The sequence below is a fragment of the Onychostruthus taczanowskii genome, unplaced genomic scaffold (genome assembly GCF_017590055.1).
Source record: "Onychostruthus taczanowskii isolate IOZ18803 unplaced genomic scaffold, ASM1759005v1 scaffold13, whole genome shotgun sequence".
NCBI classification, from domain to species: Eukaryota; Metazoa; Chordata; class Aves; order Passeriformes; family Passeridae; genus Onychostruthus; species Onychostruthus taczanowskii.
Window position 1 is genome coordinate 15,870,709 of NW_024498462.1, and position 16,304 is coordinate 15,887,012.

Consider the following 16,304-nt stretch of genomic DNA (forward strand, 5'->3'; position numbering starts at 1 on the left):
CGTCATTAACTGGTTTACGATGATGACAGAGGTTGTATTGCAATGCCCCTGGGATTTATAGTTTGGCTTTATTTTTCTGATTAGAGCAGGCAACAGAGAGAGCCTATAAATACATTTTCTCATCTTATAATCGTCTTAGTTAATGATGCATAAGTGGATGGATTTCCAGCCATATGTTGCTAGGGCCTCTGTGCAGTTGAATGGGGGATATACCTTCAAGGGTTAGTTAAAATTGAAGCTTCTGTGACTGACAGAATTATTTTAGTTCATATGCTGCAACTTCTGCTCTATATTTTAACACACAAATTCTTTCTTGGAATAGAAGTCCCTTAGTTTAAACAATGGAAAATCTATTGTGTTTTCTATCACCAGCTTCCACAGAACAAAATTTTGGTTCAGGGAACATAAAATTCATAAAAATAAGTGTCACTCAAATATTTTGTAACATGGGGTAGGAAGATTTGCCTCCTGTACTTCCAGATGGGAAAGCAGTCCCAGCCAGCAGTGCTGCTGAGCATAGACAGGCTGTTCTGATTTGCCTCTGCAAACCCAGTCATAAAATCAGTGGATTTGGGATTAGAAGGCCTATGGCATTGAGACAGCCTATCCTAATGTTAAAAAGGGATACAACTTGAAGAATAGAAAATTAGTATAGTAGAAAAAATCCAGCTCTCCCAGTGTGCTCGAAGATGTATAGGCCACTTAGATACAACCACATACACTACAGCAGGAGTGGATCTATGCAGGTAAAGAGTCAGTCTGACTCTCCACACTGTACATTTTTCACTTCAAACTCCGTCTAGTCTGGTTTGGTGGATTGGACACACAGTTCCACCTTAGAGAAATCCAGGTTATGCACTCAAGACTACTTTGGGATATAAAGTAAGGAAGGAGGGGATCAGAAGTGCACCGTAAATTCCAAATAGAACTCTTGATACAGATCCACCCCAATTTATTGATATTAAATCACTGTAACAATAAAAAAGCCTTCACTATTGAGATATTTTACCCATATATCACAAAGAATTTTACAAGTGTGGTTAATGGTGATTATAAGTTTCTCAGAGAAATTATCACCTGCTCGTTCCCTTGACTTCCTTAGGAACATCCATCTCACTACAAAGCAGTCAGCTCTTACCCAGAATTTCTAAGTCACAGACAGAGCAACAACTACTGTGGATGTGGCTCATAATGCTTTTTCTTTTTTTATTTTACAGTCCTATAAACTTTAGCCTTCTTTCATTTTAGAGTTCTTTCTCAATGTGTTTACCCATTTTTAACATCCAGGACAAGAAAATAAATAAATCAAAAATGTGCCTGGTTGATCCTGTTATGACCAAGTGGCTTTGCTTGCTTGCTGCAGATGCAAGTAGTTGTCTGAGGGAGCTCTCAGACATGATTCAAAGAGCAAGTCACCAAGAACAAAACTATCCTTACAGCCAATTCTCTGCTAAGTCCCCTCCTGCCCAGTCCAAGACTTCCAGCAAGGAATCTGTGTTCATGCCTGGGAACATGAGTAATCCCTTTGAGCTTATGCTGGAAAGGTCAGTTGTTGCAGCTTCTTCCCCCACACAATTTGATTTCTTTATTCTATATTTTGAAAAATGAGGAACTCCTGATGAACACACTTTCACAGACAGGCAAGCCATGGCACCTTTTTCCAAGATACCAGTAGCAGTGACTTGATAGCAATGATGCAGTTTCTGTCCTTCTTCTTCCCACACAGATTAAACACTTTCCTCTTCTTTCGTGATGCTATAATCTGTTAGCAGTGTGACACTGATTTCTGAGCCATGCATGCTGCCTGTGACTGACAGGGCTCTGGTAGGAGAACTGCTCTGGGGAGCACTGGGAGACTTTGCACAGAATGCTGCCTTGCAGCATGAAACTTGCTTTTTAAAATGTTGCCGGAAACTTTTACTCAGCCAATAAAGAGCAAAGGGATTGACGCAGGAATTGCTGAAGGCCAAGGCACGGGAAAAAATAGTTGCTATCAGATGAAAGGCAGAAGCATTGACAGAAGTGTGGTAGGTGAAAGAGCGGTATAGGTACAGGATGTGGTTGGGCAGCCAGCAGAAGGCAAACAGAGCCACAAGCACCAGCACTGTCTTTGCAACTCTCTTGCGGGATTCAATCTACAAGAAAGAAATGCATAGCTGGTGTTAACAGCAATTAGTAAAATGTTTGTGTTGTTGGTGCTGATTTGCAAAGCAGGGTAAAAGTCTAAATGCTTGAGTAACCAAAAAAGCAAAAGGTAAAAATAAAAAGAGCAAACAAATAAAACCCCAAACCAGAAGACCTAAACTAGAAAATAAATCTATTTCATATTTTTTTAACATTAAAGCATTCCCAGTGAAGAGCACATTTCTTTTCCATTATACATCATATGACACTCTGATCTAGACAAGGCCTTCAAAATACAGTAATTAATGTGTCAGCTGACATGGATGAGGTCCCAGTGTTTAAAATTCAATGTTTTAACTCTTGAGTTTACAGGGTCATGATAAAGCACAACAGACCCGTCTCTCTTTAGCAAAGAGTGGACTCTCACAAATGATGAGTCATGAGCATGTGCCTAAGTGCACAGATTAGTTTGGATTCAAATTTGGTACGGGCTAAGTTTGTGGAGCTTTTTACTCCATTATGAGATAAAATTTTGTACTTAAGAATTAGTATTTAATCAATACAATAGACTATGGAAAATTTGAGAGTTTAGTGCTTGATCAGAGCTTACCTGCTTACGGGCATGAGAGTGTTCTTCTGCTGGCATGTTGGATGTACTTTTATATAAAGTTCTGGCGATAAGAAAGTAGTAGACAGATATGACAGCTAAGGGCACAATATAGAACACTAAGAAGCAAACCAGAGAGTGAGCTTCCTGCAGGATCTTCTCAGATACAGGATAGGGGGCACACGCCTCAAAAGTTACATTTTTCTCAGGATTGCTGAAAGAATATAAATCTGAAAAAACAGCCTCTGGGATAGCAAATATCATGGAGACAATCCAAACACAGCCTGCTTTACAGCAGGTCTTCAGGAGTGCATCTGAAGTCTGCAGTTCCAAGGGTTTAACGATGGCTCTGTACCTAAAATGACCAACATCGCTGTCAGAATAAACACAGAAATAATGTGAGCACATACTGCAAAATTCTTAAGGCTAAACCCATTACTGTTCTTGCTAAACTAAAGGGTGCTGGAATTCTCTTGGAAGTGAAAGCAGACACTAGCTCTTTGGAATTAAAATCAAAATGTAAAAATTAATTTCAGGCATGTATTTTAATGGATTGACAGGCAGGAGTTGCCATTAAAAACTTCCTGTGTAAAGATGACTTCTAAAGTTTGGATTGGGATCACTAAGGGCAATCATCACCTAATTTTATGACACTGCCTTGAAAGATAAATGAGGGAATTAGTATGCAACATTGATGACCGTATGAAGCAGGTTAACTATTTTATAAATAGATGAAACCAAGCATGTTTGCCCCTCCTTTCTTCTGTCTCCTTAAGACCCCTTCTGAGTGCAGTGATCTGACTCAAAATAATGCTCCAGGATTCATTCTTATTTATAAAGCAGGAGAGGGCACTGCTGTTGATTCATGCCTGTGATTTTGCAGCATATGGACTGAGTCAGGCACACAAGAAGAATCTGGATTAATCTCTAGATGTGTGACAATATGTGTGGAAGTGGGACATGGAAAAAGACCAGCTTCCATGAAGGCGGATGAAGCACAGGAGGATCAGGGAGTCTTGATAATGCAGAAAGAAGCAACCCCTACAGGGAAGCACAAGGCTGGCATGAAAAGAAAGGTGGTGAAAAAGGACCCAGAAGATAAGAAAGCTTAGTTGTATCATTTTTCACAAGCTGAGGATCTGGTCTTTTTCTCCTCTAGGCAAATTTAAATAGAAAGCTGGAAGCTGGCTTGCTATCTATCAAATACCATTTTTTATTGACTTTGAGCTCTTCTAGCATATTGGAACACAACAGTCTGGCATTAAGCCCATGACTGATCTGAGCTTGCTTTGTAAGTTTACGATGTAGTTACTCTGTGAGAATGTAGAAAAGAGTATTTATATAACAGCTACCATGAAGAATTAAATACAGAAGCAAGTGTCTAAACCACAGAATCAGAGAAGAGTGGGGGTTGGAAGAGATCTTTAAAGGTCATCTAGTCATGGTGAATTCTGAATTTACATCCTACAGAACCAAGACCTTGGAGCTATAGGTATATAGCTATATAGGTAGTTCAATGTAAACATTAGTTTATCTTCAGCAGTAGTTAAAAAACCCCTAAAATAAACCCAAACTAAAACAACAACAAAAAAGCCAAATGTTAGGTAGTATTAGGAAAAAAATGGAGAACAAAAAAGACAATTGTGCAATTACCTGTATCCCTGATTCATGCAACTTTTGATTATCATGTGTTGCTCTGCACACCTTAACTAAAAGAAACACAACCTAAGGATGGATTATGACATGAATAGCCTGGAGGCATGAAGAGGGATCACTGTCTCTTCCGACACAAGCACCAGCACCATCAAATTAAGCAGTGCAGAAATAAAAGGAGTTACTTTGTACAGGTAGTGAAAGTCATTGCTGAGGAAGTTCAAGAAAAAGCTGAACAAGTATCCAAAAGAGAAATCCTTTGAGGTTATTAAATAGACAGAAACAACATCTGTTTAGTGTCATCTGAAGGCATAGGGTTAAAAATGTAGTTGGATGGAGGTTTTTATTCTTCCTATGTGTCTTTTCTTGTCCTTATACTACCACTGCTGGAGGCTAGTATTGGTCTACATGGATCCTTGATTTGACCCTATGTGGTCATTCCTGTGCTGGCTGATTATTTTGGCATACAGCAACAGTACCACTGTTAAAATTCTGAACACATGAACAATTTGCTATTACATACAATCCACAATTGCTGGCAGACAAGATGATCTTTTTTCTCTCTCAATACTAAATTTAATTTTTTGTTTTTCTACTCCTCAGTGGTCCTGCTCCTGCTGATTGAACTGAAATCTCCTCTCAGTTTTGTTCATTCGAGAAAGAAGTACACAGAAGACAGATTCAGCACTTCCTGACAGCAGTCACAATACTGATCCCTCCTAGCAATGCTGTCATTGCAACCTGAGTTTAATTTCACGACCTCTGGGCTAAAATGTAAAAGACAGAAGAACTACAAGACAAAAAATTTTTTATATATATGCACTTCTCAAGGTGAAAATTACATTAGCCATCAAATCATGAGAGTCATTCCTTTGTCCCCCAGTCTGTTCTGTTTTCTTTTGGCTTTTTATCCCATGTCAGTCTTTTATTTTCTAGATTTTAAAGCATCCCTGAGTGCATAGGTTATAGAATTTCCACTCATAATCAGTTTTATTTTTCATCTTCCTTGACTCCTTCACTGTACCACTAGATAGCACCAATATACTGTCTTTTTCCCAACTTAAGCCATTTCCTTTTTCTGTGCAATTGAGAAAAACCCTTGTAATGTACCTCAAAGTAATAAAAGGTCAGAAGAGTTAAAGAGTTTTCCTCACCTCACTCCCTTAAAAAGAAGTACTACATTTTTACTAACACGCATTTTTAAATTACATGGGAGGCTGGTAGTTTGGTATTTTTAGTCTATTACAATGTGCTGCTTAAGACTGTGCAAAATGATAATATCTACTATGTTATTAATTTCTAATTTCAAACCTGCAGCATCTCCTGGCAAATCAGTTGCACAGACCCACCTGTCAGCACTGAGAACAGTCAGGGTAAACACTGATACTCCAACTGATGTTAACTGGATAAAAGACAGCAGCTTGCACCCAATTCTTCCGAAGAGCCAAGTATCCACAATGTAACGTGTTGCATCTATAGGCACACATGTTAACAAAAGCAGCAGGTCTCCGAATGCCAGGCTGGTGATGAAGATGTTGGGAACCGTCTGCATTGATTTAATCTTGAAAAAAACTTTGATGAGTATTGCATTTCCAAGGAGACCCACTGAAATGATCACAGCATATGTAACATAAATTGTGCACAATATTTCTAATCCTGGAAAGGAGTCTTCGGTCCATTTTTCCTTTGTGGTTTCATTATCAGAGCTTGATTTCAGTTCTGTACTATCCACGGATGCACACAAAGTCTGATTAGCTGATTGTAAGTATAATTGAGACATTTCTTTAACCGTTTCTTCTCCCCAGGCTGGACTTGAATTGATAAAAAAAATGTTTAATATTTAGCTTGCAGCATGTCAGCAGGGTCAATGGAAAGGTACAGGTTTGTGTCTGAAACTCAGATTCCTGTTGCACATTAACTACTTTCACCCCCTTCTGGATCTCAAAATATGCCTAGGCGAAATGCACATAGATCTTGTTCTGAACTGGAGAGGAGGAGAATTTTTTTATTGGCTTTTCAGCTAGTGGAACAGAGAGGGAGGAGGAAAAGAGAAACGGTGTTCCTTTAAATACATTAGCTGAAATGAGGTGAGATTTTTACTGGAGATGTCTGGCAAGTAAATATCATATTGTATCAAAACTGTAACATTAGGGTTTGTATATTACATAGCAGACCTTTATTACTGTTGTTCAAAATTTTCTAAAATGAGAATATAATGAAAATCTGAAATAATTTTCTCAATAGTATGGGTCAGCAGAGAATATACTAAATTAACACAAAATTCTTCAGTACACATTAATGGCAGATAAAATATGTTCAGAATATAGTTAGTATTTTCTGACAAAGCTATAGAAACAGACTGTGCTCTTGTTCCAGCGTGGCAGGGTGGTAGAAATGCTGCAACCTCCTTTGAAATATCTCTTTCATAAGCCGCTCAAAGTAAGGCCACAAGAGCAGCCATTTCAAGTCCATGCACAGGCACATGCCACAGACAGCCCAGCGAAGGAAACGCAGGAAGGGTCTTTTCATGATATATTCCAGTGAGGGGTTTATTGCATCCACCATGCCAAAGGCACAAAGAGACAAAAGACAAAACCATGTGGTCTGCAGGACTTCAGTGTGGGGTCAGTGACCGATGACCTGAGGGCACAGAGGTGGGGAAAGGGCAGGGCCAAGGGCAGCAACCTGTAGGGGGATGAGGATGAATAATTGGGGTGGGCGGTGTCCACTGGCCAGTGGTGGAGGCAATCTGATGTAGACTGACTGTAGTGCTGCAGGGCATCAGGGGTTGTCTTCTCTATCAGCCTAGGCGGGGAAAACTCTATGATATAGTCTTCCCTGAGGTGGAGGAGTAAAAGGATTCCACATGCTCTGATTAGCCTTTCTATCACAGAAATGCAGTGACCTTCCAATAGGCAATATAAAACCAACATTTATGGCCACAGTCTTGGTAACACTTGGGGTTTTTTTCCTTGAAACAGTCCCACTGTTTCAATTTATGCCAAAGTATGAAGAAGTTTATAGGTAGTTGCTGGATAGATGCCTGTTATCTTGCAATAACCCATGTACGTATTGGCTTTGAATGGTGCAAATGATGAGTCAAATCTTCTGAGAGAAGATTCCTGATTTCCTGATGCTTTCTCAAGCAGACATGTTAGTAGTAGTATGGGTTTTCTTATCTTTAGATAAGTCAGCAGTCAAATCTCGAATAATCTCATTATGCGCTCAAATCATCTTACTTTGATGAACTCCTGATTAACTTTTCTGTAAACTAAGATACAAGAAATGTGGTGCATTGAACTAAATCTCCTAAAATTAAGAAAGCCAAGATCTAATTTCTAAATAGTGGGAGTGAAAAAGGGATCAAAGGCCTGAAGCTTTATGACTTGAAAATTAAGATCAGTCACTGGAGTATTTTTCCTTCGGATTGTTCCTGAGCTGTGACATTGGAGTGGCGAAGGTACCCTGCTCAAATCACAAAAGCAACCTTATAGCTGAGTCCCTTTAGCTGCACGTATGCAGACACACAAATCAAGCTCGTTTCATTTACTCAAAAAAAAATTCTCTAAGTACTATGCATGAAAAGCCTTATTTTTCCTCCCCCACTCCCAATCCTTTCAAATATAACCATGCCATACATATCAGGTGGTGAAAGACCAGGTGGAAGAATGTACATCAAATGGAAGATCTGTGCTGTGGCATGGTGGGAGAAGGAGTCACTGATAGAGGATTCATGGGTTAAAAATTCCAATTATGCTTTTCGAAAGTGCTTTCAGAAGAGAAGCTCTTGTCATCATCAACCAGAATATGTCCTTTCACGTAGGCGCAGTATGTAGGTTGCTCACAGATTAAGGTACCTTTGAGGATCCTGATTATGTTGTCCACCCACACTGGCATAGTACCATGCATTATGTTTAATAGAGAGTTCAGTAACTGTAGCAGATTGTGACAGCTTAATGTCAGATACTTACATGAAATGTTTCATTTTCCTGTATGGGAGATTCAGGGTGTCACCAAACATTGGGAACTAATTGTACTCCACCAAGTGTTGAGTACTCAAGGGTGGCATCTGAATGACGCATCAGGTGTTTAGCTGAAACTGGAATTGATCTGAAAGAAGTTCATTGCTTGTCTTGAATTGCACTAGAGGTTGGATGATGCACCAATGCTCCACCAGCAGCAGAGATCCCAACCAACTCTTACAGTCCCTGAGCTTCCAGAGCTGTCCAAGAGATTCGGGCTGGCAACATGGACTCTGAGGTTTGGTAGCTCTGTCACTTGAGCATTTTGTATGCTGGGATGAAGGACCTGAGCTGAGATCCCTCTGTGCAACTCATAATCCACAAGACTGGATTCTTGAGCTGTGAGTTGCTCCCAGCGGTTGGTATGGGGGATAATTCAGGTACGACGGGAAAACAGACAGACCTCCCAACCCATATTAAAGCCTCTTGAGGACATCAACATTTGCAACTCCAGAAAGTGGCAAAAGCTTAACATTTCTTTATTCCTGGTACTTCATGTGCAGTCCATCCCAAACTGGACCAGAGTTTGTGTATCTAGAGCCGAATGCCCATTCTGATGTTTGATGCTCCAGAACCCCCCACTATCTGGAAACACAAGACACATTTTTCCCTGCCCTGTCTCTCTCTATCTGGGCACAGTCACATGTCTAACCCTGCTCAAAGCAGCATGAAATTCTACTTGATTTTCTCTTTCCACTGAAAGACTACTTTCCCCCCATCTTTCTGCCTACCTGGGGTAATGTGGCAGCAGGAAGTTTCATCATTTCTCACAATTCTTTCCTCAAATCTTATATTGCTGGAGGTTTTAGGTAGTTGCCCAGCTTCCTTCTTTATGGAGCCTAAAATACTGTCTTAGTAGATCAATAGGAGGTGCAAACCACTATTTTCAAAAAGGACACAAAATAACAATGTCTAGACCCAATAATATCTGAAGGACAGACAGCAAACCACATCTGCAATTTGTTTACGATAGCAGAATTTCAGCTATTTCTTATAGCTTTCTGTTGTTCAAGTCTAGCTCTAAAGGAAGAGAATCATACTGTTATTCCAAACTGTAAAGTACTCGAAGGCATTATTTTGGAGTTTTGCCTCCTGGCCTAAAAAGCAATTTAAGTAATTCTGGCTAGTTTTTCAGGTTCCAGCTTCACAGAAAGTAAATGCTCCTTTTGAACTCCATGCTGCAAAAAAATACAAATAAAATACTCAAGAGTATATAATTTAGCTGTATTTTTAATGCAAATTTTCTGCTTTAATGCAGTGTGACTATTGATTTAAATCATTGCTATGTGATGCATAGTGTCACGCACTCATAAAAATCTTTCAAAACCATTTGCTCTGCACCAAGCCAAAATATGACGAAAACAGCCAAAATCTTAACTTACTCATTAAAGAAAATTATTTTCCAAAATAGTAATTTTTTTGTTGCTTATTTTTGGTATTTCAAGGAGCATTGGTCATGCTGCATTGATCGTTATTTATAAAAATATGTCAGAATGCTTTGCAGCTAAAGTGCTAGGAGGACAAAACTGATACATACTAAACGGCAGCTACATTAACCAGCCTGGTTAAGATAATTTTATTAAAGTTAAGGTAATTGTAACTCACTTTTTTTCAGTTGTTATTTGTATCATTTCTGAATAGAGCTATTTAATAGTCTTAATTCTTCTTTGCCGTCTCAAACTCATTTTAAACCCTTTGATTGTCTCTCCTAGCAGTTTCACCATCTGTTTATTGCTGGCTGATGCATCCTTATGTCTCTCCACTGAGTGAACTGACGTTTATGTTTGTTGGGTGTTAAACAGCAGAGTGATTCTGAACAGCTTGCCTATCCTAGTTCTGATTTGGGTAGACTCTGTTGTGTCATCTTTTAAAAAAGGCTTTTCTTAGGTTAGGATCTCTCCTACAGGTGGGACTGGTTGCTGTCCATGTGCCCAAACTCTTTAGTGCAAAGCTAGACTTCCTGCTGGGACACCACAGGCACATTCCTCCTACTCCTCCCATGATGGAGAAAACTCATTTAAATCTAGCAGTCTGACATGATCAATGTAAATCGGTCTCTTTTAGCAAATCCCAGTAGCCTTCCTTTTAGGTCATGTTTTTCTGGCATGATGGAAAGCTTTTTGCTCCTTCATCAAAAAGTCCTGACCTGGAGTCCTTTAACAACTCCAACTTGTAACACAGACTTTGCATTTGTAACTAAGATTTCTGAAATGTATTTTTCTTCCTAGTGTTTTCTGAGCTGGCTTTGCCACATTTGTTTTGGGAAGAGGAGTCCCTGCTCTAGACACAACCTTCTCAGGAATGGGTGTGTGTAATTTCCTTGTTTCTGACTTACATCAGTCAAAATGTGTTACAGCTTTAGTGTCTTTTCCTTAAACTGAAATTGCCAATGGCGTGACATGTAACGGCAAGATGAGGGAACAAAAAGCCATTTTATAGCTGTGTGATTGTTCCCAATCCAGTTTCTAGTTTTCAGGCAGGCAAGTATTAAGTGGAAAAGCCTGAATGCATGCTGGAGTGAGCATCCATGTCAGAGTGAGCAGTCCATGTTCAGAGCAGATTACTGAAACATTCAGGGCTGTGTTCTGTTCTGCTCTGTCCTTCTGGGAGGGTGGGAATACGTCATTTCCATGTACCACATCGAATGCCTTGCAAAGCATAGAGAACATCACCTCCCTGTCTTGCCAGGCATCTTTTTCAGAGCGAGGAGTCTCAGGCAAAGAGGAGGAATGTTGCAGAGGGCACTGCCCACGCTGGATTTCTTCACTTGTGACGACAAGAGCTAGATTTCAGTGTCTGTCAATCTGATGGTTTTCACCACTAAGTGGGAACACCTCCTCTATCCTGTATTGATTTTTTTTTACCATTGCCCAGTCTCCTGAGCAGCTGGAGACAAAGCAACTTTGAGCTATGAAAATGGAAAATGTTTTTAGTACACTTCAAAGACAATTTCCTCATCTGTGTCACATTCATAACAGAGCATAACCATTTATTGTAAAAGACTACCTATTTAGGAGAAAAAAACATTGGTTTATTTCTGGGTTTATCTGTGTGGAGCTGATTTTACAGCAAGGGCAAAGGGAGCGGTGCAGGTACTGAGACTCGGAGCATCAAATCTTGCAGCAATGTTTAATTGGAACAGTGTCCCTGTCTTTTGAAACTAAGATGAGATATCCAGTTAAACTTTCAAATATCACAAGACTTATCAGCATGCCTAGGAGCAAAATTAACACCATCCCAGCCCTCACTGTTACAAAAGTGAGACGGAAGGTCAGTTTGGAGGAGCTGTCCAAAGGAGCGTTTGGTGATGCAGCAACAAGATGGGGTAACTTTTTGGTTAAAATATTAGAAAAGAGTTTCAGATCTTGTTACAATGCCCAAATCCAGATGGTTCAGTGGAGTAATTGTGATGCAATTTGCCTGCAACAGGATCTCAAATGCTGTCATTAATCTATGGCTCCACATGACTTTTATCCCGTTTTTCCATTCTTGCATCCCTTCCAGACCCTTTCTCCAGGACTTTCCTCATGCCAGTTTCAGTACGGGAAAGGCCAGTGAAATACTGGTGTCATTTCTTAGAAAGGAGAGAAAAATAAACACTGGAATGAAACCCTTGCCCTTCTCTACCATGGAGAGTTTCAAGGGTGCCCAGAAGAATTATCCTTGCTATATGAATTCATTTCCTAGTTACAGGAGCAATCAGGCAATGAAGTCATATAGCAAGGATAATTCTTCTGGGCACCCTTGAAACTCTCTATGATACATTTAATTTGGAACCATTAAAGTGCCATGACATGCTAAATACTTTCTGATACCTAAAAGTACAGAGAATTGTGCATTAAGGCTCAACAGTCATATTATGCAATAGGCAATTATCTTCCCAGTATTTTGATTTTTAATCTCAAATCATTTCCCATAATGACATGTCTTTCGTTGTCCCAGTAATAACTCTCTGCTGAATGCAGAAAGAATCATACATCTTGGGTGTACTGCTACCAATACTGCAGATTCACACAGGCAGGAGAAAGCTTAAACAAGCTGTACTGACCTTTAGCTGTCATCTTATGTAAGATTTATCTATCCCAGGGCTACCAAACCACTGTACATATGCTGAAATAGAAGACAGCTTCAGCTACTTGTCCATGAAGAGACTTAAAAAGTCTCCAGGAACCCATGAATGAGCTGCCTACATCTTAGATCTGCACTCCCTGACTTAGCTAGGATGAAGAGTAGTGAGTTTTGTGCCAGTCCAAATAGTAAGGCAGGAGTGGGGAGATTTTTGTTCTATTTGCCACAACTGCTGTTGTGATTTTACTGTCATTTATTTCTTTTGTATCATCTAACCTATTGTTAACAACCCACTGAGATCTAGCTTTAAATAATTCAAATAAATATACCTTCTGAAATCCTTTTATTGCTTTAAAATAGAGCATGCATTTCCTAGTGTTTGTATCACTAAAAATAAACAAACCGGGAGTAAATTGAGAACAACTTAGAAGTCAAGTCACTTTTACATTGAGTCATAGAATCATGGACTGGTTTGGTCTGAAAAGAACCTTAAGATTATTTCGTTCCAGCCTCTTGCCCTGTGCAGAAGTCAAACTGATAGAATCCAAATGGGGAGGAGGGGGATATACTTGGTCACACACCGGTCACAGCTCCAGCCAGAGCTGCAGAAGCTGCTCCCATCATTTAAAATTATCAGGATGTGAAAGACAAATTTCTTAGAAATTTTATTAGATTTGTTTCTGTGTGTGTCCTCTCCCTGTTAAAATCATCAATGACCAATTCTGTGACAGAATGTCAGCGCAGATATGCTGGAGAAGAGCAAATGCAACAGTGCTGCTGTGGAAGATATTATTTGAGCCCAGGGAAAATTATACATTTTCATTCCAGCTGACAACCTACACAATGCCATGCTTGAAGCATTAGGCATGTGATGGAGAGTGGAAGTGAGCTAACCGCCTTCCCAGAACAAATAGTGCTTTGCATTTTATGTAAGCAACTTGACAGGTTTTAAAAAATTGACTTCCAGATTTTGCTTAAAAAAAAAAAAATCAGTAGGAAGAATGGGCACCTTCACTCTGTGCAGCTTGCCCTCCTCCCACTGGTACACCTCCAAAGTGTGAAGCATGCTGATGGATCTGCCCAAGAAATGGCATTTCCAGACTTTTCTCGGCAGCCTGAGAAGTCTTCTGTATTCCAGCACTTTTCTTGCTGCTTTTTCAGCTTTTACCTGAATCTTTTCTGCTCCTAACCCTTTACAAGGGCATGTAGCAAAAACTTCAGAAAATCAAGGTACATTTCAACTTTTATCAGGAATGTAGAAAAAAAATTACAGCATGCACTAGACAAGCCAGTCTTATGTTGCTCTCATGGTTTGCCCTCTTCCACTGTTTTTTTATTTTAAATTAGAGTCATAGAAAATACATTTTGGAGGACTTGCTCTAAGGCAAAATCAATCTATACCAATTCTGGCAGGTATTTATTTTATCACCCTGAGTGTTTTTTAAGACCTGCATTGGTGGCAATTTCATGTGCTCTCTAGACTTCTTAGTCCTTAAAAATAGAAATTGTTACCTAACGTCTATTTGAAATGTAAGCCTAGTATTTTCTGTCCTCTGAAGTGAATGTAGTAAGAATTGCTGCATGAAGGAGAAAGTGCAGGTCAAAGCAGGTTGATGAAGACATATCAGACTGTCCACCCACTTGGTCTTATTGATGTAGTGGAGACAAACTGATCTCAAAGGGACTTGAGGGAGGACTAAAATTCCAGTTCCCCCAAAGAACTACATAGCCTCCTTCCTTAGTCTCTCAGGATCCCCATGGGGTGTGCAGCAACCAGGTTAGGGGTACAGGGGGGGTAGGCACAGCTTTAGCACCACAGCACAGTGTGTTCTGCTTCACAATTGAAAGCAGGGAAAGCTTGTATTAGCAGCAGCAGATTGTGGAACAAAGAGCTTTCTAAAGAAAATAAAAAACATGATAGTTCATGCCCAACATAATGAACTACCTTTGTTATTGAATTTCATTTCCCTTGAAAGCAATTTCAAGGTAGAAACACGTGGGTACAAGGTGGAACTTGTTTGCATGTTTTTAATGCCAAGTTTTCTCCCATAAAGGCAAGGAACTGAAGAGGATCAAGTCTGATTTCAGTAGATTGAAGTCTGATTTCAAGTAGATTGGCTATAGGTACCGTAAAATATTAATATTTTTCCACGAATTGTGATGTGGGAGTTATTCACTGACTGAAAGAACCTTTTGTGGCACAGAGCCATGGAACCAAGTAAGCCCGAGGCTCCTGCATGCTTGCTGGGAGCCTCGAGATGAGTGTGCATCATTGCGCGGACCCCGACAATTTTTAAATATTTTAATAGTTTCGTCGTAATTATGCTTTTAATTTTAATTTTTTAAAAAAATTCTTTTTATGGATTATTGGTTCTTATTTGTGAGTTAGCATAAAGGTAGAGCTTTGGGGGCTTTTTTTAGTAATGTTTAGCATCAGTTGTACAGTCTGGTGAGTTGGTTTGATTGATTTTTGATGTGTTTTTGTTTTTATTAGCAGTTACTTCATTTTCAATGTGTACTGGAGTTGTTTGGCTTTTTGAGATGTTGGTTGAGGAGGAAGTTTATGATTCCAAATGACGGAGGTTGTGGGCTAGTTCTAATGGGATTTTAAAATGGATTTAGAGCCAGGTTTATTTGAGTTTTGAACTGGGTTCAGTGCGGTGGGATCCTTGTTCTGGTAGGAACAGAAATAGGCTTGGTTTTTAAATGTTGCCACGGGGCCAGCGTGTGCTGCGGGCTGGTGCTGAGGAGGCTGTAGTGTTTGTGTGGCTCCGATGGGTGAGGATGGTGAATTTGTGTGGTTCAATGCATCGTTCAAAATAGGAATGAACAGAAATTTGAAAATGACATTATAATGGTAAACATAAATATGGAAAAGAGATCAACACATCAAACTCCAATATATAGTTGACTATTGGAAACATGATGTAGAAAATATAGTCTATTGTATATATATGCAAAAATATATAACTCATGATTATAATGGTTTAAATATGGTTTAAAATGACTTGTTGGGGTTTTAAAATTAGCATATAGGCAGGTTTTTTTAATAATATAAATAATATAAAAATATAAATCCAAATGTACAAATATATATCTAAAGATACCTATAAATATGAAAGATAAATAAAGTAATAACAATAAGTAATATAAAAGTAGTATATATATATGTAAGTAGTATGAAGAGGTGTAGTACAGAATATAATAATATAGAAGAAAATAAACAATGAAAATGTGAATATGAATATAAAATACGTAAATATAGTTTAAAGAAAGTGCTTTTTTGTTTTTAATTTCGTCAGAGGCAGGGTTTTTATTTTAAATAATATAAATGTAGATATTGTTTTATAATTCTAAATATAGAACTATATAATCAAGATATAAAAAAATATAAAATATAAATAAATAGAAGTAATACAAAGAGACGTAATATAGAATATAAATAACAATATACATCAATATACATTTTAAATGTAAATGTGAAAAATATAAATTAAAAAATTTTAAATACCGTTTAAAATAAAGGGTTTTTTTGGTTTTTATTTGGTTGGAGGCAGAGGTTTTATTTTAAATAATATAAGCATTATAGAAATATAAATCGAAATATAGAAATATATAATCAATACATAAAGATATTATACAACTAGAAATATAAACAAAGTAATAGGACTAGATGTAATATAGAATATAAATTACATTATACATCAATATACATTATAAATATAAATGTGACTATAAACACGAAAAATACAAAAATAAAATATATTTAAATATTGTTTAAAAGAAAGGGGGTTTGGGTTTTTTTTTTTTTTGTTCTTTTTGGGTCAGAG

General features: G+C 38.5%; 1 protein-coding gene across 1 annotated transcript; it reads right to left on the reverse strand.

Annotated features, from left to right (window-relative positions):
• Positions 1-1,109: 1,109 nt before the first annotated feature.
• BRS3 (bombesin receptor subtype 3) lies at positions 1,110-6,164 on the reverse strand. The gene is made up of 3 exons (XM_041396624.1): positions 5,734-6,164; positions 2,735-3,086; positions 1,110-2,135 (listed from the first exon to the last, which is right to left on the reverse strand). Exons 1-3 carry the CDS (start codon positions 6,162-6,164, stop codon positions 1,728-1,730), a joined length of 1,191 nt encoding a protein of 396 aa, XP_041252558.1. The 3' UTR covers positions 1,110-1,727.
• Between the last annotated feature and the right edge of the window lie 10,140 nt (positions 6,165-16,304).

Excerpts from the sequence above, each read along its gene's own strand:
- BRS3 (XM_041396624.1), bottom strand. The coding sequence starts at position 6,164 with ATGTCTCAATTATACTTACAATCAGCTAATCAGACTTTGTGTGCATCC. Across the intron at positions 3,087-5,733 it reads ACTGTTCTCAGTGCTGACAG|GTACAGAGCCATCGTTAAAC; the intron begins GTGGGTCTGTGC and ends TGGTCATTTTAG. Across the intron at positions 2,136-2,734 it reads ACTCTCATGCCCGTAAGCAG|ATTGAATCCCGCAAGAGAGT; the intron begins GTAAGCTCTGAT and ends TCTTTCTTGTAG.